At 39.4% G+C, this 22,038-nt stretch overlaps 1 protein-coding gene across 5 annotated transcripts in view; it reads right to left on the bottom strand.

The window, feature by feature from the left end:
• The window catches only part of nphp3 (nephronophthisis 3), a 153,018-nt gene that overhangs the window by 62,819 nt on the left and 68,161 nt on the right, over positions 1–22,038 (bottom strand). For 4 of the 5 annotated variants that reach the window (XM_069913528.1, XM_069913529.1, XM_069913527.1 and 1 more), the window contains exons 10-12: positions 17,711–17,785; positions 17,122–17,301; positions 4,464–4,567 (exon numbers count right to left, since the gene is read on the bottom strand). The exons of the other annotated variant lie outside the window; for it this stretch is intronic. In XM_069913528.1, the coding sequence (XP_069769629.1) occupies positions 4,464–4,567; positions 17,122–17,301; positions 17,711–17,785 (359 nt within the window). The remainder of the gene's footprint in view (positions 1–4,463; positions 4,568–17,121; positions 17,302–17,710; positions 17,786–22,038) is intronic. 5 annotated transcript variants of the gene reach the window in all.

Genomic DNA, 22,038 nt, shown 5'->3' with positions numbered 1-22,038 from the left:
CTAATAGTTTTGCTATTATCTTATAATCTGAGTTAAGTTGAGATATTGGTCTATACGATGCTGGTATTAGTGGATCCTTCCCCGTCTTTGGTATTACTGTAATTATTGCTGTTTTACATGAATCTGGCAAGTTTTGTGTTTCTTCTATCTGGTTCAGTACTTCCAGGAGAGGAGGAATGAGTAACTCTTTAAATGTTTTATAGAATTCTATTGGGAGTCCGTCCTCCCCAGGCATTTTACTGTTTAGTAGCTTTTTTAATATATCTGTATCTCCTCTATTTCAAATGGTTTTATCAATTTGTTTTGCTCCTCTTCTTGCAATTTTGGTAATTCAATTTTAGCTAGAAACTTATCTATTTTGTCTTCTTTTCCTTCGTTCTCAGTTCGGTATAATTGCTCGTAGAATTCCTTGAAGTTTTCATTGATCTCTGTTGGGTTATATGTAATTTGTTTGTTCTTATTCCTTGACGCCAATAAGGTTCTTTTAGCTTGTTCTGTTTTAAGTTGCCAGGTTAGTATTTTATGCATTTTTTCTCCTAGCTCATAATACTTCTGCTTTATTTTCATTATGTTCTTCTCCACTTTATACGTTTGTAATGTTTCGTACTTTATTTTTTTTGTCCACCAATTCTCTTCTTTTTGTTGTAGCTTGTTGTAGCTTGTTGCTAGTTCTTTTTCTGTACTTACGATTTCCATTTCCAGCTGTTCTATTTCCCGATTGTAGTCCATTTTCATCTTAGTTACATAACTTATTATCTGCCCTCTAATGAATGCTTTCATTGAATCCCATAATATAAATTTGTCTTTTACTGATTCTGTATTTATTTCAAAATACATTTTAATTTGGTGCTCAATATATTCTCTAAAATCCTGTCTTTTAAGTAGCATGGAGTTTAATCTCCATCTATATGTTCTTGGTGGGATGTCCTCCAGTTCTATTGCTAATAACAGGGGTGAGTGATCAGATAACAATCTAGCTTTTATATTCCATTTTCCTAACTCTCCCTGGATATGGACTTACAACAGGAACTGGTCAATCCTTGAGTATGTTTTATGTCTACTCGAATAATATGAGTATTCCTTCTTCTTTCGGTGTTGTCTCCTCCATATATCCAAAAGTTGCATTTCCTGCATTGATTTAACCATAAATTTGGCTACTTTGTTCTTTTTGCTAGTCTTTTATCCAGTTTTATCCATCTTTGAATCCAAATTAAGGTTAAAGTCCCCTCCTATCAATATATTACCCTGCACGTCTACAATCTTAAAAAAAATATCTTGCATAAATTTTTGATCCTCTTCATTCAGTGCAAATATATTGACCAAATTCCAGAGCTCTGAATATATCTGACATTTTATCATTACATATCTCCCTGCTGCATTTATTATTTCCTCCTCTTTTTTGATTGGTACATTTTTGTTGATTAATATAGCTACACCTCTGGCTTTTGAATTATATCTCCTTAATTTTTTGTGTTCCACTTCAGTCAGATGTGTTTCCTGCACGAATGCTATATCTATTTTTTCTATTTTCAGCAAATTTAATAGCCTCTTCCTTTTTATTTGGTAATGTATTCCGTTAATATTTATAGTCATATAGTTCAACATGGCCATCTCATACTCTGTTTACATCTCATTTCCAGTTCCTCACCACCACCTTTCCCCTTTTCCCCATTTTCTTTCCTCAGTTTTCTTTTTTTGAACGCACTATATGACAACACTTTTAAAACATAAAATATTTAAACAATTCCCACATCTAAAATTCCCACATCTAAAATTCCCTTAACCTCAAGTGTACCCCTCACCCCGAGTCGCCCCTCGTCCCTTGACGGGCAACCACAACTCCCCTCTCCATTTGGACTGCGAATTTGTTCACAAGCGTCAACTGATTTCGCAGTGACTGTTATTCTCTCCCACCCAACCCCCTCCAGAAAAGATTTTTATCTTCACATTACGGCAAAGTTCCCCCTCTTTTACTTTTTATTATTATTTTTTAACCCCTCCTCTTTCTTTACCCCCTCCCTTCTCCCTTACTTCCCTCTTTTAGTTCTTACTTGTACATTATTTTTACATCTTTATATGTTCTTTGTTCTTGTTACATCTCTTCATCTCTCTTTCTGTCCTGCAGGTGTTCTGCAAATTCTCGTGCTTTCTTCGGATCCGAGAACAGTCTGTTTTGCTGCCCTGGGATAACTATTTAAAGCACCACTGGGTGTCTTAACATAAATTTATAGCCTTTTTTCCATAGGATCGATTTTGCTGCATTAAACTCCTTCCTTTAGGAGTTCAAAACTTATGTTTAGGTAGAAAAAAAATTTTTGACCTTTGTATTCCAGTGGTTTCTTGTCTTCTCTAATTTTATTCATTACCTTCTCCAATATATTTTCTCTTGTCGTGTATCTCAGAAATTTTACTAAAACAGATCTTGGTTTTTGTTGTGACTGTGGTTTCGGGACTAATGTTCTATGTGCCCTTTCTATTTCCATTCCTTCCTGCATTTCCGGCATTCCCAGGACTTTTGGGATCCATTCTTTTATAAATTCTTTCATATCTTTGCCTTCTTCATCTTCCTTAAGGCCCATTATCTTTATATTGTTTCGCCTACTATAGTTTTCCATTATATCCATCTTCTGAGCTAACAACTCTTGTGTTTCTTTAACTTTTTTTGACACTTTCTTCCAATTTAAAAAAAAATTCATTCACTTCCATTTCTACCACCATTACACGTTCTTCCACATTTTCTAATCCTTTTCCTACATCTGTTAGGACCAGCTCTATTCTACTCACTTTTACTTCTGTACTTTTCATTTCACTAAATTCTAGTGTTAACCATTCTTTTAATGCTTTCATTTGTTCTTGAAATTTTTTCTATCTTATGTACTGTCCATTCATTTTACCTCCTATTCCTCTGTGCAGAGCTTGGTGTTCTTCTTCTATGTCTGCTTTTGAGATTGTGTCTTCTATTTCTCTTCCTTATATCTGTGTCTCTTTTGACTTTCTTGTTGAGTTGCTTGTCTCAGTTTGTTGGGTTTTTTTTCATGATTTCTTGATGTTGTTCCTCTTCTTCTGGGTTGGTTATCTGTTGTGTCTCTTGCTTCCATTTTTCTTTCTCACCTCTCCCTTTCCCATTGGTTTCTTTATCTTCCAGCTGGGAGCCCTGCTGTTGGGCATCTCTCAGCTCTTCATGCTGTGGAGTTTCACTCCATAGCTGGTCCCCCCTTACCGTCAGTGTTCTCCTTGTTGTGCGCAGTCGCGACCGTGCGGGGTCTCCACTAACCTCGGGGAGCGGTGGATCCCTGCTTTTTCGTGCAGGTAAGGCTTCACCTTTCTCTTCCGGCGTCTTTCCTTCTTCTTTTCTTCCCGTTGTTTTTGGTTTTTCTTTCTTTGGTGCCATTTTCTCTACACCTTTATTTTTTAATTTGTTGTGATTTGTGTATCTGGGGCTTTGCTTTTTCTTTGCTTGTTTTCCTCTTTTCTGGAGAGGGCTGGCATTCTCCTACTGGCCACTACTCCATCACGTGACTCCTCTTTTCATGGCTTATTTAAGTCTTTTTAATATTGCCATTGTATCTGCTTCCACCACCTCCCCCAGCTGCATGTTCCAGGTCCCTAACATTGTGGGGGGAAAATGCCCCTTTAAACTCCCACCCCTTAAAATAATCCCCTATGGTGAAAATGTCCACCATAGATACCCTATCTATACCCCTCATAATCTTATGTACTTCTATCAGGTCACTCGCTCTGCCTCTGATGCTCCAGAGAAAACAATCTAAGTTCAACCAACCTCTCCATATAGCTGATATTCTCTAATCTAGGCAACATCCTGGTGAACTACTTCTGCACGCTCTCCAAAATCTCCTCATCTGTCCTATGATCCAGCAAGCAGAACTGCGCACAACACTCCAGTTTTATACAGCTACAGCGTGACTTCCCAACTTTCATAAAATGTAACAGAACAGGCCATTCAGCCCATGATGTTGTGCCAGGATATGTAAAATAGCTTTATCATTCTCAAAGCCAAGGATGATAAAGGGAAGTACGCTGTACGTCCTTTTTATCATCCTAGCCATGTGTTGTAGATCATGTGCCTTCCAAAGGCTCATTTTGTAAATAAAGGCATAAGAGCTGATAGTAATCCCATGAAATGATAACAGTGGACATAACATATCAAGGGAAATGCCTCCCTTTGCAAGGCTTAGATTCAGAGTCTGACTACACAATTGGTCAGGCTACTGGTGACATGTATACTATTAATTCATTCATTTGCATTCAAAACTATCATAACTTTTAAAAAATATAAAAATAAATCAACAATAAAAAACTTTCATTTTCAATTTCTTGGTCCCTTCCTCTATCTACCATTTTCTCAGTTAAATATTTTAGAATGATCAATATAGCATTCAATATACATAATAGGACATGTATGGAAATGAAAATATTATGACACTGTTGAAATAAGAACATACCATTTGGATAGCAACAGGGATTTTCCAGAGCCTGGACCACCAGATACAAGAAGCGGAGGTATTGGTGCAGGAGCAGTCACCAAATCATTCAAACGTTCATAATACTAAAAGTAGGTTTCAACAGAGGGTAAATTATATTAGAAGAACTTCAGTTCACATACTTTAAAAGTATCTTTGTTTCATTAAAACTATTATTAAAGAACACAAAAAGTTCAAGTTTATTATTATCTGACTAGTAACAGCATTTCCCCAGACCATGGAGCACCTAATAATCATGTATATATATTATATATACACACATAAGGATATAATTTAAATACGTATAAATATTTTGGGATAATTTACTCAGTTACAGGATACTGTTCATAAATCTCACAGCCTGCAGGAAGAAACCTGACAGTCGTGATTTTGATGCTCCTGTTCCTTCTTTCTTACGATAGTGGATCAAAGCTACTGTGTGCTGGATGGAGAAGGTCCTTAATAATTTTTGTATTCTTTTTAAATTAACCAAACCTAATATTTACAGAAGATGAAAAAGATGCAATATTCAAGCTTCAGGCTTGTAGGAGTAAATGAAACAATAAACTTGTTATTAAAATAATAACAATCTCAAAAATTTGGTCCACAGGATACCGTAAATATTCGTGTATAACTTTTTCCCCTCAAAAATAGGGGGGGGGGGGGTCGCATTATACACGAGAGTAAAAAAAATTTTTAAAAATTTCTGCAGGTGAGTGGGCGAGCAGTAGTCGGCAGCGCGACTCGGGCGGCTGGCTGGGTGAGCGGTAGTCGGCAGCGCGACTCAGGCAGCTGGCTGGGTGGGCAAGTGGAGAGACAAGAGCACGACTCAGGAGGCCGGCTGGGCAGGTGAGCGGAGAGACGCCAGTGCGACTCAGGAGGCCAAGCGGGTGGGTGAGTGGAGACACACAAGCGCATCTCAGGAGGCCAAGCGGGCGGGTGAGCAGAGAGACGCCAGTGCGACTCAGGCGTGTGAGGGGAGGGGGGGGTCATATTATACACGGGGGTAAAACTTTTCCCCCTTTTTCCCCTAAAAAATGGGGGGGGGGTCGCATTATACATGGGTTGCATTATACACAAATATTTACTGTTACTCTTTCCCATACTACATTTTAAAAATCACAAATTTAAAAGCAAGTAGTAGGCAAGAAATATTGATTAAGTATAACCTGTGCACAACTTTTACTGGATTACATTTGTATAATGTTTAAATTACTTGACTAGAAACCTGAGCCTTGGCCCATTGATCCAGAGATACAAGATCAAACTCTATTAAAGAAATGGAGAATTTGATTACAACTAATTAAAGAATCTGAAGTTTTTATAACAAGCGATCACGTGCTGGATTATTATATTCTGCAAGGTGTGTGCCACTCTCACACAGCTATCCAGCATATGGGAGGCACAGTTAGCGTGGTGCTATTACAGCACCAGCAACCAGAGTTTGAATCTGGCACTGTCTGTACGGTGCCCTGTGTCTGTGTGGGTTTCTTCTGGGTGCTCCAGCTTCCTCTCGCCCTTCCAAAAAATACAGGATTTGTAGGTTAATTTGTGTATATGGTGGCATTGGCTTGGGGGCTGGAAGGGCCTGTTACTGTGCTGTATATTTGGAAAAAATATAAAGTGGTGGAGCTGATGACAGGAGTGCAATCAGAAAGGGCAAAATTCTGTTTTGCAGAAACAAGGCCAAGGGAGTCCCAGATTACTCATTGAAGGAAGAAGTGTCCATAACATTGGAAATATTTCACTACTAATAAAATATACAGAAAAAAGGTGGTCTTAACATAAATTATAAGAAGATAGGAAAGAGATTAAGCACTAGAACACTATTTCCAGGGTATTTCCAATGTTACATGACAATGAAGTAAGAGGATAAGCAGATGAATGTGTAATGAAAATTGAAAGACATTGATTCTCAGGACATTCAGACAAGTTCTGGACCAAGTAGGAATTGTGCAGGCTGGACCATTCCATTGGAACAAAGGTGCAGCCAATTTTCTTGCAAGAATATTTGTTAATGCAATTATATTTTAAACTATTTTGATGAGAGACTGTACCAGCTTGAAACATTGCAAAAAGAGAAACAATTACAGTACACAAAGAATACAGAGACATAGACAGCACTAGTGCAAGAATCAGAACAAATTTAGTTATGGCCAGATTAAGAGACAGTACAAGGAGGTCAAACATAGGTTCCAGCATTTGTACGGAGAGTTTCAACATTCAGAATACCTGTGAAAAATGTGATTGGCTACTCTAGCTAATATCTTCTTTGGCTTGGCTTCGCGGACGAAGATTTATGGAGGGGTAGTGTCCACGTCAGCTGCAGGCTTGTTTGTGGCTGACAAGTCCAATGCGGGACAGGCAGACACGGTTGCAAGGGAAAATTGGTTGGTTGGGGTTAGGTGTTGGGTTTTTCCTCCATTGTCTTTTGTCAGTGAGGTGGGCTCTGCAGTCTTCTTCAAAGGTGGTTGCTGCCCGCCGAACTGTGAGGCGCCAAGATGCACGGTTTGAGGCGATATCAGCCCACTGGCGGTGGTCAATGTGGCAGGCACCAAGAGCTTTCTTAGGCAGTCCTTGTACCTCTTCTTTGGTGCACCTCTGTCTCGGTGGCCAGTGGAGAGCTCGCCAAATAACACGATCTTGGGAAGGCGATGGTCCTCCATTCTGGAGACGTGACCTACCCAGCGCAGTTGGATCTTCAGCAGCGTGGATTCGATGCTGTCAGCCTCTGCCATCTCGAGTACTTCGATGTTGGAGATGAAGTCACTCCAATGAATGTTGAGGATGGAGCGGAGACAACGCTGGTGGAAGTGTTTTAGGAGCCGTAGGTGATGCCGGTAGAGGACCCATGATTCGGAGCCGAACAGGAGTGTGGGTATGACAACGGCTCTGTATACGCTTATCTTTGTGAGGTTTTTCAGTTGGTTGTTTTTCCAGACTCTTTTGTGTAGTCTTCCAAAGGCGCTATTTGCCTTGACGAGTCTGTTGTCTATCTCGTTGTCGATCCTTGGATCCGATGAAATGGTGCAGCCGAGATAGGTAAACTGGTTGACAGTTTTGAGCTTTGTGTGCCCGATGGAGATGTGGGGGTGCTGGTAGTCATAGTGGGGAGCTGGCTGATGGAGGACCTCCGTTTTCTTCAGGCTGACTTCCAGGCCAAAAATTTTGGCAGTTTCCGCAAAACAGGACGTCAAGCGCTGAAGAGCTGGCTCTGAATGGGCAACTAAAATGGCATCGTCTGCAAAGAGTAGTTCACAGACAAGTTGCTCGTGTCTTGGTGTGAGCTTGCAGGCGCCTCAAATTGAAGAGACTGCCATCCGTGCAGTACCGGATGTAAACAGCGTCTTCATTGTTGAGGTCTTTCGTGGCTTGTTTCAGCATCATGCTGAAGATTGACTCTAGCTAATATAATTAATTGGAGAAGGGCCAGTTTCAATGGAATAAGAACATATCTATCCTGGGTAAATCAAAGACAAAGCTTGGAAGACAAAACTATTACTGTCCTACAACATGCCCTTTAAGATGAAGATGTTTAGGTAAATTCCAATTGGATAGCCCCTGGATGATCAAGAAGAAGGTAAATACCTAACAAAATAACAGCACAGAACAGATGCCAGCTTGTTAATGCAAGTGAGAACGAAGCAGATTATAGAATGTGCAGAGAGAATGTAAAAAATGAGGAAGCAAAAGTGGCAGTGAAGTACAAGAGGACCTCCAAAAATACATTTAATGCATATGACCAGGGAAAGACTTGTTACAGACGAGGACGATCAGAGATTGAAATGTACAGCTACTTAAGGAAGATGCTACCTCAGTTAAGGAATATAGAGTTGTGATTTTCCAAAGGTTCAACATTGGTAAAGAAAAGGAACTAAAAAGGCTAGCTGCCCTTAGAATGGATGTCATCCAGTTGAAGTTGTTGAGGGAGCAAGGACAGAAATGAATGAGGGCAAGGCCATATCTTTGAAAAACAAGAAGGCACCCAAGGCAAAATAATCCCCAAATGTAAACACTTGTTTGTAAAAAGAATGCAAGTTTGTAACCTAGCACTGCTTGGCCAGATTGTTAAATTTCAATAGTAGAGAACCTTGTAGAAATAATGATAGAAACAAAGCAAAAAAAATGGGATGAAGACAAAAATTGACTGCTTTTAATCTGAAGGCATACAACATTTGCAACCCAGTATAAATTTACAAATTGGCTGATGATGCCACAGCAGTGAGTTATAAAAAAGGGGCAGTAAATTTGAACTTGACTTGACAGACAAAATGAAGGGTTACATATGGCAACCACTGGAAATTTGGTTGAAAATCACCATAATACTTCTACAAGCAAGAGGCAAAAGGGAAGTGGAGGGATAGCCTGATAATGCTGGGGATTCGAGAAGAAAACAGAAAAAATCCTCAAAAGTAAGAACTAAAAGCAGTTTTGGAGCATGGGGCAGAAAATATCGATTGGAATGGTTTTAACTCGAAAGGCCAACATGGCCTGTTTCCGCTCCGTAAATGGTTATATGGTTATAGGCCTTTAAGCAATAGTGGTTACAAAGCACACAGTAAAATTAGGAAATTAGAAGCATGTTAAAACAATAATTATGAGCAACTTGAATCCAATATATTGATTAAGCAAATCAATTAGCAGTAATAGTGTCAATACTACTTCATAAAATGGAATATAAGATAGTTACCAAGATTGATATATTGCAGAATCAGCAAGGAAACAGGTCATTTCAGATCTCATAATAATGCAATGAGAAAGAGTGAAATATTTTGTAGTAAAGAGGTTTTAAGAATATCATATTATGATATTTTATATTATGATTTTTCAATCTCAAACTAGTGCCTTAGCACAGATGACTGAGAAATAAAATCAAGAGGCTCTCTAAATGAATTTAACCCCCAGCTACAGTAACCATTAAAAGAACCCCCAAGAAGAACCATGGAAACTTCTGACTACCTGGAGAATCAACTTCGTAGATGGAAATTGGTCAATCCATCAGCCAATCATAATTTTCACCAGATTGTTGACAGAACTAGAACATTACAGTAGAAAGTGGAAAAGTTGAATAGACTGGGTTTTCATTGCTGCTGTAAAGTGGGGGAGAGGAGACACAGTGCTGCTCCGCAGGGTCCTACTGCTCAGTTGTAATGCCGATGGCTCCCTACAGGCTTTAAATTGCCTGTTAAAGGAGTTGGCAGTGTTTTGCTTTAAATTCTGCAATAACAGAGGTCAATGCCCAAGATGGAGGCACCTGTGCTGGGCAGCGGACCTCAAGGGGTTGCAGACTCTGAGGGAGAAGTGGACCAGCGCAGGGGACCAGAAACAAGGAGAATACACTCCGCTGAGAATGACAAGCATGGGAGATGTCTACATGAAAGGTGGTCATGGCAACAGACCAGCGAGGCACTCATTGGCTGAATATAGGCAGGATATAGGCAGATGACGACATGGATGAATAACCCACACAGGCTCATGGGAACTAGGTATCAAAACCAAGATTAGAGAGGATGCTGAGGCTAAGTAGGGTTCCCGAAGCTTTATTCCTTGAAGCAGAGGGCTAACTGTAAAGAGGTTTATAAAATCCTGAGGGCCACTGACAAAGTGAATACCTTTTCCCCCAAGGTAGATGTAGATGATTCTACACCTAGGGGGTAAAGTTTAAGGTGAGGGGGAGAGATTTAAGAGGGACTTAATGGACAATGTTTTCACTCAGAGGTGGTCCACATTTGAAACAAGCTGCCAGAGGAAGCTATGGAAGTGGGGGGGAGGGGGGGTGGGGGGGGGGGGGGAAATCACAATGTTCAAAAGGCATTTGGATAGATTAATGCATAGGAAGAGTTCAGAAGGAAGCATACATTAGATTTAGGAAGCAAAAAACAGGAAGGAAGCATGAGAATTAGATGGTAGCAAGGAAGGAACTTTAGAAAGGAGTTAGGAGAGCTAGAAGGGGGCATGTGAAGGCCTTGGCAAGTAGGATTAGGAAAATCCTAAGACATTCTACGCTTACCTGAAGAAAAGAATGATGACAAGCGTGAAGGTTGACTTGCAAAAGTATAAAGAAGGCAACACATACCTGGAGGCAGAGGAGGTTGGGGAGGTATTAAATAAAAACTTTGGTTCAGTATTCACCAGAGGGAAGGACCTTGGTCAAGGTGAAGTCAGAATAGAACAAGCTTATGTGCTGGACCATACTGAGGTTAAGAAAAAGGAAGTGATGGATCTTCTTAAAAATATTAGGATTGATAAGCCCCCAGGATCGAGTGAGATATACCCCAGGTTGCAGTGGGAAGTAGAGCAATGGCAATGATCTTTGTGTCTTCCTTGACCACAGGGGAGGTGCCAGAGGATTGGAGAATGGCAAATGTAGTCCCCCTTGTATAAAAAAGTAAAAGGGAGAATCCAGGGAATTATCAACCAATGAGTTTTACATCAGTGGTGGGAAAACTAATGGAGAGGATTCTTAAGGACAGGATTTACGAGCATTTAGAAAAGTACAGTCTTCTCAGGGATAGTCAGAATATCTTTGTGAAGAGAAGGCCATGTTTCACAAACTTAACTGAGTTTTTGGGGAAGTAACAAAAAATATTATTGAAGTAGGATGGTAGATGTGGTGCATCAGGATTTCAGTAAGCCATTGGACAAGGTCCCCCATGGGAGATTTGTTCAGCAAGTTATGAGGCATGGGATGCATGGAACCTTGGCTGAGTGGATACAGAATTGGCTTGCCTGTAGAAAGCAGAGAGGAGTTGTGGACAGAATGTATTCTATCTGGAGGTCAGTGACCAGTGGAGTTTTGCAGTGATCTATTCTGGGATCCCTACTCTTGTGATTTTTATAAATGACCTGGATGAAAAAGTAGGAGGATGGGTCGGTAAGTTTGCAGATGCTGATCAACCCCCCTCCATCACCTGGATCCACCTGTTGCCTACTGGCTCCTGCCTCATCCCTCCCTTTGCCTCTTTGCTCTGGCCATCTTCCCTTTACACTCTCAGTCCTGATGCAAGGACTCAACCTGAAAGGTCGACTGTCTCTTTCCCTCCGGGTATGCTGTCTGACCTGCCGAGTTCCTCCAGCAACTTATTTTATTATTGTTGCAGTTTTCCAGCGCACGACAAAAAGTAAAAAAGGTGATTTTCATTGATACAACAACCTGATTCAGACTCATATTTATGACATTAGGATGTAATGTACAATAAGTTCAGTTATTCTGGCATACATGGGACTTTGGTGGTGTCAAACAGGTTGCAATATACCAACCTACTAGAGAAACTCAGCAGGTTTATAGGAAGCCTGTGCTTCTCCTCATTCTCCTTCCTCCCTCCTCTCCCCACCTACCTATTTTTCCAGATGAAATGCTTATGCCCAAAATGTTACCCTTTACTTCCTTGCTAAGTTTTTCTAGCATGTTTGTGTGTTGGAGTCGACCAGAGCATCTGCAGATTTTCTTGTTTAACTCATATTTTCCAGCCTGTTGGATGACACTCCAATGAACACACTAACATACTTTTTGTTTGCTTTTCTAAAAAAAATGCAATGCAGCAATATAATAAAGGTTCAGGTGGCTTCTGTACGTTCAAAGAGAGCGCAAAAAATACAACCTGATGGGCTTCTGGGCCAAATGATCAGAATTTCCAAACATTAGACAATGGAGTGTCAATTTTTATCTGTAAACACAAATAGAATGTGAATTCTTCAACCATTTGGCACTCAAATGCCATTCAAAAAGCTGTTAGAGCAATTTGCAGTGAAGCAGAGAGATAAATTAATATAAACTTTAGCTCTCTTTGCCCAGTTTGAAAATCGGTCTCCACTTATTAATGAAATTGAGACCCCATGATCAAAGAAAGGAGTCTCACATAAGAGGACTGAAACCAAACATTGCAGTAGGGTGAAAAGTAACCTATTTTATACCTGGCTGAACAAGTGCTTAGCAGCTAGGCAGGACACTGCTTAGGGCTGCTTCCTCAATGCACGAGCTTGATCCTATCAGTAGGTTCTGGGCGTAATGAAGAAAATCTGCAGATGCTGGGGTATAGGGGAGTACAAATTTTGTGTACTGCAGTAGGTGTTAGAATCTTGAATCTAAATCAGAATTTATTGTCATGAACACGTTTCAAAATTTGTTGTTTTGTGGCATTACAGGTTCAAATATCAGTATAAATTACATTTAAAAAGTAAAATAAATTAACAGGGAAAGAAGCAAAAGTGAGGTAGTGTCTGTGCTTCATTGTCCATTCAGAAATCTAATGGTAGAGGGACTAAGCTGTTTTTGTGCAGCTGGGTAATAGTCTTCAGCCCCCTGTATCTCCTTCCTAATGTAGCATTGTGAAGAGATCATGGCCTGGCTGGTGAGGTTCCTTAAGGATAGAGGCTGCCTCTTGTAGATGTCCTTGATGGAGTGGAGACTGGTGCCCATGTTGGTGCTGACCAAGTTCACAACTCTCTGTAGTATTTTTCTGTTCTGTGCATTGACATCTCCATACCAGACAATGATGCAGCTATTCAGAATGCTCTCCACGGAACACTTGTAGAAATTTGCATGACTCTTTGGTGGCATAACAAATCTTCTCAAACTTCTCACAAAGTATAGCTGCTGATGAGCCTTCTTTGTGATTGCATCGACATGAAGGCCCTAGGACAGATCCTCCGAGATGTTAATACCCAGGAATTTGAAGTTCTTAGCCCTTTCCACTGCTGACCCCTTGGTGATGAATGCTTCATGTTCTTCTGATGTCTTCCTCTTATAGTCCACAGTTAGCTTCTTAGTTTTGCTCATGTTGAGTGCAAGGTGGTTGTTGTGACAACACTCAACCAGCTGATCTATCTCCCTCCTGTACTGTGGTGTTATCTGCAAATTTGTAGATGACATTTAAATTGTGCCTAGCCACACATTCAAGAGTGTAGAGCAAGTGGAGCAGTGGGCTAAGCACCAAACCTTGAGGTGTGCCTGTACTGATTGTCAGTGAGGAGGAGACATTATTTCTGATTCATTCTGATGAGGAAGTTGGGGATCCAGTAGCAGAGGATGGTAGAGGTTCAGGTTTTGGGGCTTGTTGACCAGTACTGAGGGTACAATAGTGTTGACAGCTGAGCTGTATATGACAAAGAATAGCCTGATGTATGTGTTGCTGTTGTCTAGATGATTCATGGCTGAGTGGAGAGCCAGTGAGATTGCATCTGCTGTGGAGCGACTGTGATGATAGGTGAATTGCAGTGGGTCCAGATCTTTACTGAGGTATGAATTAATTGTGGCCATGATCAAACTCTCAAAGCCTTTCATCACAGTAGATGAGAGTGCTACTGGGCAATAGTTATTGAGGCAGCTCACCCTGCTCTTCTTGGGTATAAGAACATAATAGGAGCAGGAGTAGGCCATCCAAATTTTCAATGAGATCATAGCCACGTATCTGTCTTTTCCCCATATCCCTTAATTCCCCTTTGTTGTCAAAATCTATCCAACTTTGTCTTAAATATATTTACTGAGGTCACCTCCACTACTTCAATGGCAGCGAATTCCACAGATTCACCACCCTTTGGGAAAAGCAGTTCTTCCTCATCTCCATCCTAAATCTACCCTGAATCTTGAGGCTATGTCCCCTAGTTCTAGTATCCCCCATCAATGGAAACAATTTGCCTACCTCTATCTTATCTATCCCTTTCATAATTTTATATATTTCCATAAAATTCCCTCTCATTTTTCTAAATTCCAACAAGTACAGATTGAGATGACTCAATTGCTTCCCATAGGCTAACCCCCTCATCTCTGGAATCAACCAGGTAAACCTCCTCTGCAACACCTCCAAAGACAGTACATTCTCCCTCAAGATAAAAGACCAGAACTGTATGCAGTACTCCAGATGCAGCCTCACCTTACCTTCTAAAGTTGCAGCATTACCTACCTGCTCCTAAATAGCAATGAAGGCCACAATTGATACCATTTTGAAACACTTGGGAATACCTGACTGCAGCATTGAGAGATTGAAAATGTCTATGAACACTCAAACTATTTAGGTGGCACAGATTTTAAGTACCCTGCTAGGTATGGCATCAGGGCCTGACCCTTGTGAGGATTCAGCCTCTTGAAGGATGTTCTGATGTTGGCCTCAGAGACAGATAATAACAGGGCCATCAACTTCTGCAGGAATTCTCATAGGTACCATTGAGTTCTCCTTTTCAAAGCGGTATGCAGCCTTACCTTGTTGGATGTAATGGCCTGCAATCCTTACCATAATTGGCAAGTACATGACTTGGACTCTATTTTCTCTCAGAATTTCATTTTTGCTGCTGAGATGTCCTTCAGTAGGTCATACTTTGACTTCCTATAGATCTGAATCACTGGGCGTAAAGAAGAAAACGCGCAGATTTTGGGATCTCGTGCAGGACAGTTGTGAACTGCAGTAAGCACTGAGCGGGTGGTTTTCATGTTCTCCCAATGAACACATGGTTTCTGCCAGGAGCTCCAATTAAACTAGTGTAAGTAAGTGGCAGAGGCCGACAGCATCGAATCCACGCTGCTGAAGATTCAACTGCGCTGGGTAGGTCACGTCTCCAGAATGGAGGACCATCGCCTTCCCAAGATCGTGTTAATATGGCGAGCTCTCCACTGGCCACCGAGACAGAAGTGCACCAAAGAAGAGGTACAAGGACTGCCTAAAGAAATCTCTTGGTGCCTGCCACATTGACCACCGCCAGTGGGCTGATATCACCTCAAACCGTGCATCTTTGCGCCTCACAGTTCGGCGGGCAGCAACCTCCTTTGAAGAAGACTGCAGAGCCCACCTCACTGACAAAAGACAAAGGAGGAAAAACCCAACACCCAACCCCAACCAACCAATTTTCCCTTGCAACTGCTGCTACCGTGTCTGCCTGTCCCGCATCGGACTTGTCAGCCAGAAACGAGCCTGCAGCTGACGTGGACATTACCCCTCCATAAATCGTCATCCGCGAAGCCAAGCCAAAGAAGAAAGAAGAAGTAAGTGGCAGAAAAACAAAGAGAAATTGATGAACAAGAGCATAATTTGTACAGTTCAGGGAAATGCCACGCTACCAAATTTCCATTCTTATCAAGTCTATGCTGGACCACAGAGTAGTCCCATTTCCCTCATTAAATATCCCTGATTCAAATTTTCACTGCATTTACATCAAGTTCATGTTTATTATTTATCACCTGATTGTACATTTACAACCCGATGAATCAGTGTTTCTCCATTCTACACAGATACACATAAAAATATGCACAATAATTGCATGTATATATATAAAAATATAATACAAAATAAAGATGGATAAATATTTCAGAATAATTTATTCTTTATTTATAAGAGACTCAAGGTACAGATATTGCTCATTAGTCTCACAGCCTGTGGGAAGAAGCTATTTCCCAACTTTGCAGTCCTGATTTTGATGCTTTAGTACTTCCTTCTGATGGTAGTAGGTCAGAGATCCTGTGTGATTGATGGTAGGGATACTACCATTCATCTAAAAACTAGAGACAATTTTGTGGCCAATGCATCTGAGCACTGGAATAGGAAGAACATGCAAATTCCACCCAGTCAGCATCCGTGGTCAGGACTGAACCAATGTCGGTAGAGCTGTAAGGTGGTAGGGGATTGCTTTGCTTGGAGTCAGAACTGAAATGATGACTTCAATAGCCCACTTTTGTGTTGGAATAATCAAGTTATTTTTCTGTCATAAGACTGATAGTGATGTGATGTAAGGTTTTCACATAAATTCTTTTTATCCTTTTATCTATAACTAGCAGCTATACGTTGTGAGGAGTTTGGGGAGATTTGGTATGTCATCGAAGACTCTCGAAAACTTCTACAGGTGTACTGTGGAGAGCTGGTTGCATCATTGTCTAGTATGGACATGCCAACAGTCAGGACAAGAAAAAACTCCACAGTATTGTTAACTCGGCCTGCAACATCACAGGCACTAATCTTCACTTCTTCAAGGACATCTACTAAGGTAGTGCCTTAAGAAAGCAGCCTCTATCCTCAAGGACCCCTACCACCCAGGACATGTCCTTTTCACTCTGCTACCATCGGGAAAAAGGTACAGGAACCCGAAGACAAGCACTCAGCGGCACAAGGACAGCTTCTTCCTGAATGAACAATGAACCATATTCACTACCATACCTTGTCTTTTTTTTTCTCCTTGTACTTTTTTATTTATTGTTGTCAGGTGGTTTATAGAAAATGTTTACACTATAACGCTGCTGCAAGACAACAAATTTCATATCATGTTCATGACAGTAAATTCTGATTCATTGATTCAGTATTTAAGTTGCACATGGGAATAAAAATGATTTCAATCTGCTACATAGTAATATCTAATTTGGAAGTTTTACTTGTTCCTTTCCAAATTTGCCACTGCCTTGCTTCTGTGACAAAATGCATCTTTCTTATGCTTACAATACATACCTGCACATTGTACTCTGCAGCAGAATTCTGTTACAATAAAATCAATATTAAATTACCCTTGATTTTTTCCACTATAATTATGCTATTTAAAAAAAAGTGGCTGAGAACACAAGTTCCAAAGATATATAGGTTGGAAGATTAATTGGTCACAAGGGTGTATTCGGGTGGTGCGAGCTCATGGGCTGGAAGGGTCCATTACTGTGCATAAGACATACCTTTTCGAATCCTAATTCACAGGTTGACCGAATTGCAGCTTGAAAAGCTTCAAACTGCTCCTGCTCTTCATGCATGTCCCAAATTGCTTCTCCAAAGTCCTCCTCTTCCCTGTTAGAGCAATCATCTTCAATTCCAGAATCTTTGTTTTCAAGATCTAAGCTTTCCCAACCCAGCAATTCCTAAATTTAAAAAAAAACAAAGGTTATTACTATTCCTCACTTTTGTTGCTGTGAAATTCACAACAATTTCTTCATTAAATCATGTGGCGGCACAGTAGGCATAGAAATTAGCGCAACGCCTTTACAATGGCAGCAATTGGGACCAGACTGGGATTCAAATCCTGTGCTGTCTGTAAGGAGTTTGTACATTCTCCCCATGTCTGCATAGGTTTCCTCTGGGGACTCTGGTTTCTTTCCACTATTTGAAACATACCAGGGGTGTAGGTTAATTGGGTATAAATTGGGTGGCATGGATTCATGAGCCGAATGGGCAGTACGTCAAAATTTACAAAATTTAAATCATCTAAATGATCTTAAAAGGTGAATAAAGACTTGTTTATTCATTCATGAAGTTCAGTCTATATATTACCTTTTTGATAATCTTCTCTATTTGAGCAAAAACCTTTTTTGCTCCCTCTTCTGCGTTTCCGTCATGCTCAATGACCTAATAAATAAATTAAATTAATACAGATTTGAAATATTCAGATAATAATTCAAGACAGAATGAATAAAACGAATTTATTCATCAGGAACCAGAGGCAAAGCAACAAGCAAAACACTGGGTAATGAATTTAATTTGATATACTCCCACATCAAGCCAATTGAGGTCAGGAGGTCAATGATGTCATTCAGGGCTGTTCTTCAGTGTTGGGACAAGTCCACAAGTGACTAAATCTTATTTCAAAGCATGTCACTAGAAACGGCATTCCAAAAGAAAATCCAATACTCTCATCCTTTGACAATTTGACACATTGAAAACACTGAAGAATACTGAGTGTACATGTTGGGCAGAATGCAAATCAACACAAGTTAATTTTTCAAACCAGAGGCCTTACACAAATTCTACAATAACCTGGAGCTTCCAGCTTTACTTGTTATTTCAGCACAAATCCTCCATTACATTTCATCAATTTATGTAATACTAAAGAATTTTGAAGGATTAACACAATGAATTTGGCTGCATCGGTGGGTACTCATAAGTAGCAGATAAATATTTGGAGCCAAAAGTTGTGCCAAAGGAATTTATTATGCTTTTATTCCATCAACAAACTAGAAGCCACTGAGAACATTAGTGGTGTATATCTCACTAAGCTTCACAAAATTCATGTGAACAAGTTCAGAAAAGAGATATTAGGCAAAGTTAACTTGGGGAGAGGGATCTGGAGAATACCTGATAAGGGCTAAAGTAATTCTAATCTTGAATAATGATGCAGCACAGGATGCTGTCGGGATGGATGCACAAATACAGGTGGATGAAGAGTTCTGGACAGACTACTAAATTAGGAACCAGATCACAATGGGACATGCATACAAGATTAACTATTTTATAATGAGGGGCAGAAGAATGAGAATTGATGCGAATTAAGAGCAACAGGGAGAAGGTGTGAAGAGAACTTGCGCAAGAGGACTGAATAATGGGGCTCTGGATAAGCTGAAGTTTACAAAGCCTACAAGTTAGAAAGCCTGCCAAAGAGAATTCTATTCAAGGACAAGAAAAAAAATAAAGATTGCTAAAGCAGAGGTAAAAACACAGTGTAACAGTTGGAAATAGCTAGCCTTGCCCGGTCCTTTTTCATAAATTGTAGGTTGGTGTTCACCGTGATTTACACCGTGTAAATGTATGCTTGAATAAGCTTTTATATGGATCACCCAGTCCAGAATCTTTGTTTTCAAGATCTAAGCTTTCCCAACCCAGCAATTCCTAAATAAAAAAAACAAAGGTTATTACTATTCCTCACTTTTGTTGCTGTGAAATTCACAACAATTTTGTCATTAAATCATGTGGCGGCACAGTTGGCATAGCAAATAGCGCAACGCCTTTACAACGGCAGCAATTGGGACCAGACTGGGATTTAAATCCTGTGCCGTCTGTAAGATGTTTGTACATTCTCCCCATATCTGCATAGGTTTCCTCTTGGCAGGTTAATTAGCTGCTGTTAATTACCCCCAGTATCAGTGAGTGATAGGAGAATAGTCACATAACCCACTTTCTTTCACAATGACAACCTGGGGAATGGGACTGCTGAGAAGTTTGTTTAGGGCCATTTTTTGTTGTGCACAATATGCTGAAACTTCATTGATGTCTGTTTTTGTTAAAAAAAAACCCATGTTCAGATTTAAACAACTTTTGCTAATAATAGCACAATTTTCAGATCAAAACATTTCCAGAACTACAATTCCTTCAGTGCATTCATATGCACAAATGGATAACTCATACAGAAAATGCATACCATAAATTCATCCAACGACATCAAAGTAGAATTGTTTGAATATTAGGCAGATAGAAATCAGATCCAGTTTTAGCACACAAACTGCAGTTGGATTTCCATTATAAATTTTAGTGCATTTTCAAATATACTTAATGCACTTAACAACTTTAATTAATTTCAAGACACAATGATTTCTTCGATGGCCACAATTCATCGAATTGAACCACTTTTTGTCCTTCATTTCTTTTCCAAATTCCTGTTATTTGATACACTTCAGCATGCACATAGCCACTATGAAAATGGAGATCATCAGGTTTTATTTATTACAATATATTCAGGCTGGTTTTCAAACCTGTGCCTTGCAGTTCTTGAAGAACTGCAGGATTGTGGTGTATAACAGACATCCCGGGGACTGCACCTGGCCCAACACGGTGAGAGGCAATAGTAACTTACCTGCAATAGTAACTTGTCAGCAAAAAGTATTCCAGCCAAAAATACCAAGCCCCAACTCCAGAAAGGCATCTAATAAGCTCTGATGTTTACAAGACTCAAAAATAGTTGAACTATGTATTTGTAAGGTTATAACATGCGCAGTTTAATTTTATTTTTTTCTTTAACACTATCCCCGCACTTTTGTTTTTACTCTCACACGACCTGTTACACTATGTACAAATTTACTTGCCTGATTAGCATGCAAAACAAAGTTTTTTTAAACAGTAACTCAACAAATGTGACAATAAGCAATTCAACTCCAAAAATAAAATTAAAGATATTTGACATAACAAAATACTAACATTTCGAAGATTATTTAAAAGATTGTAAAATTTAACATTATTTAAATTATTATTTTATTTTAAAAAATATTTATAATTCTAAATCATATAACATTAATTATAATATATTCATACAAACATTGAATAAAACCCCCCCAACCTCCCTCGTCCACCCCACTAACACCCTCCCTCCTCCTCTACCCATCTACAAGAAAGAAGAAAGGAGATCATCACTAAGAACAACAATAATCAACTTTTTAGCTGCAGAGACCAAGATGTCCACCGGAGCGAACCGAGAGATTAAATCTTAATACCAAGAGTTTTTAAATATGGGCTCCATACTTTTACAAAAAAATGATATTTATCCCTCAAATTATACATGATCCTTTCTAAAGGAATACAGGATTTCAATTCAGTATGCCATCTTTGCATTCCTAAAACTAAATCAGATTTACAAGTAATAGCCAAACACTTTTTAGAAACAGCCAAAGCCAAACGTAAAAATTCAATTTGGTACAAAGTCAATTTCAATCCTAAGGCAATCGACTTAATGTCCCCTAATAAAAACAAAATTGGATCAAACGGTAAACTCACTTTTAATACTTGCTCCAAAAATAATTTAACTTGTGTTCAAAAATTCTTAACTTTAGAACAAGTCCAAGTCGAATGAAAAAAAGTACTTAACTCTTGTCCACATCTAAAACACAAATCTGAAGAAATTCATTTAAATTTCTTTTCTGAGAGTTAAATACAATTGATGTAAAAAATTATATTGTACTAATCTCTATCTTACATTTATAATCTTAGTCATATTATCCTTACATAAATTTCTCCAAATATTTTCATCTATTTTTCTATTTAAATCAAGTTCCCATTTCATTCTTGATTTATGAACATTCAACTTAGGCATTTTATTTTGTAATAACTTATACATCTCAGAAATAAACTTAAAAATAATTATTTTCTAGAATGTCTTTCAAAAACATATAGGGTTGTGTGTTAATTGGTGTATTTGGGCGGCATGGTCTTGTGGGCTGGAAGGACCTGTGGGGTATGTCTGAATTTAAAAATTAAAAATAAGATTAATGATTATTAAATACATCCATTTACCATTAGACAAGTTTAAGCAAACTTCATAAATAAAAACATAAATGTAATCGATCTCTTCTTTATTGAAATAAATGCATGTGCTAAACAAGTGGTAGATTTAACCTGGTACTGGCTCAGTGGAGTTTCCCCACAGTTATTGTTGCGATTGTACAGGTAGTTGGTACTCTGTCACTGGACTCAGTGAGGAGCTATTCTGCTGACCAATTGCTTCAGTAATCTGGTTTGAATCTGACCATGAGTGGTGTGGAATTTGTGGGTCATCCCTGTGACTATGTGGGTTGCTACTGGATGCTTCAGTTTCCTTCCAAATCCCAAAAACCTGCAGCTTGGCAGGTTAATTAGCTGCTGTTAATTACCCCCAGTATCAGTGAGTGATAGGAGAATAGTCACATAACCCACTTTCTTTCACAATGACAACCTGGGGAATGGGACTGCTGAGAAGTTTGTTTAGGGCCATTTTTTGTTGTGTACAATATGCTGAAACTTCATTGATGTCTGTTTTTGTTAAAAAAAAACAAGAAAAATGCAAAATATGAAAGTCAGAATGTCAGATGCAAGTTGTTTTGGTTTCCAAGTTCTACTGATAACATCAGAAGTGTTTTAGT

Source organism: Narcine bancroftii, chromosome 1, assembly GCF_036971445.1.
Source record: "Narcine bancroftii isolate sNarBan1 chromosome 1, sNarBan1.hap1, whole genome shotgun sequence".
NCBI lineage: Eukaryota > Metazoa > Chordata > Chondrichthyes > Torpediniformes > Narcinidae > Narcine > Narcine bancroftii.
The sequence above is the reverse complement of the archived record's forward strand: the minus strand, read 5'-3'. Positions and strand labels throughout refer to the sequence as shown.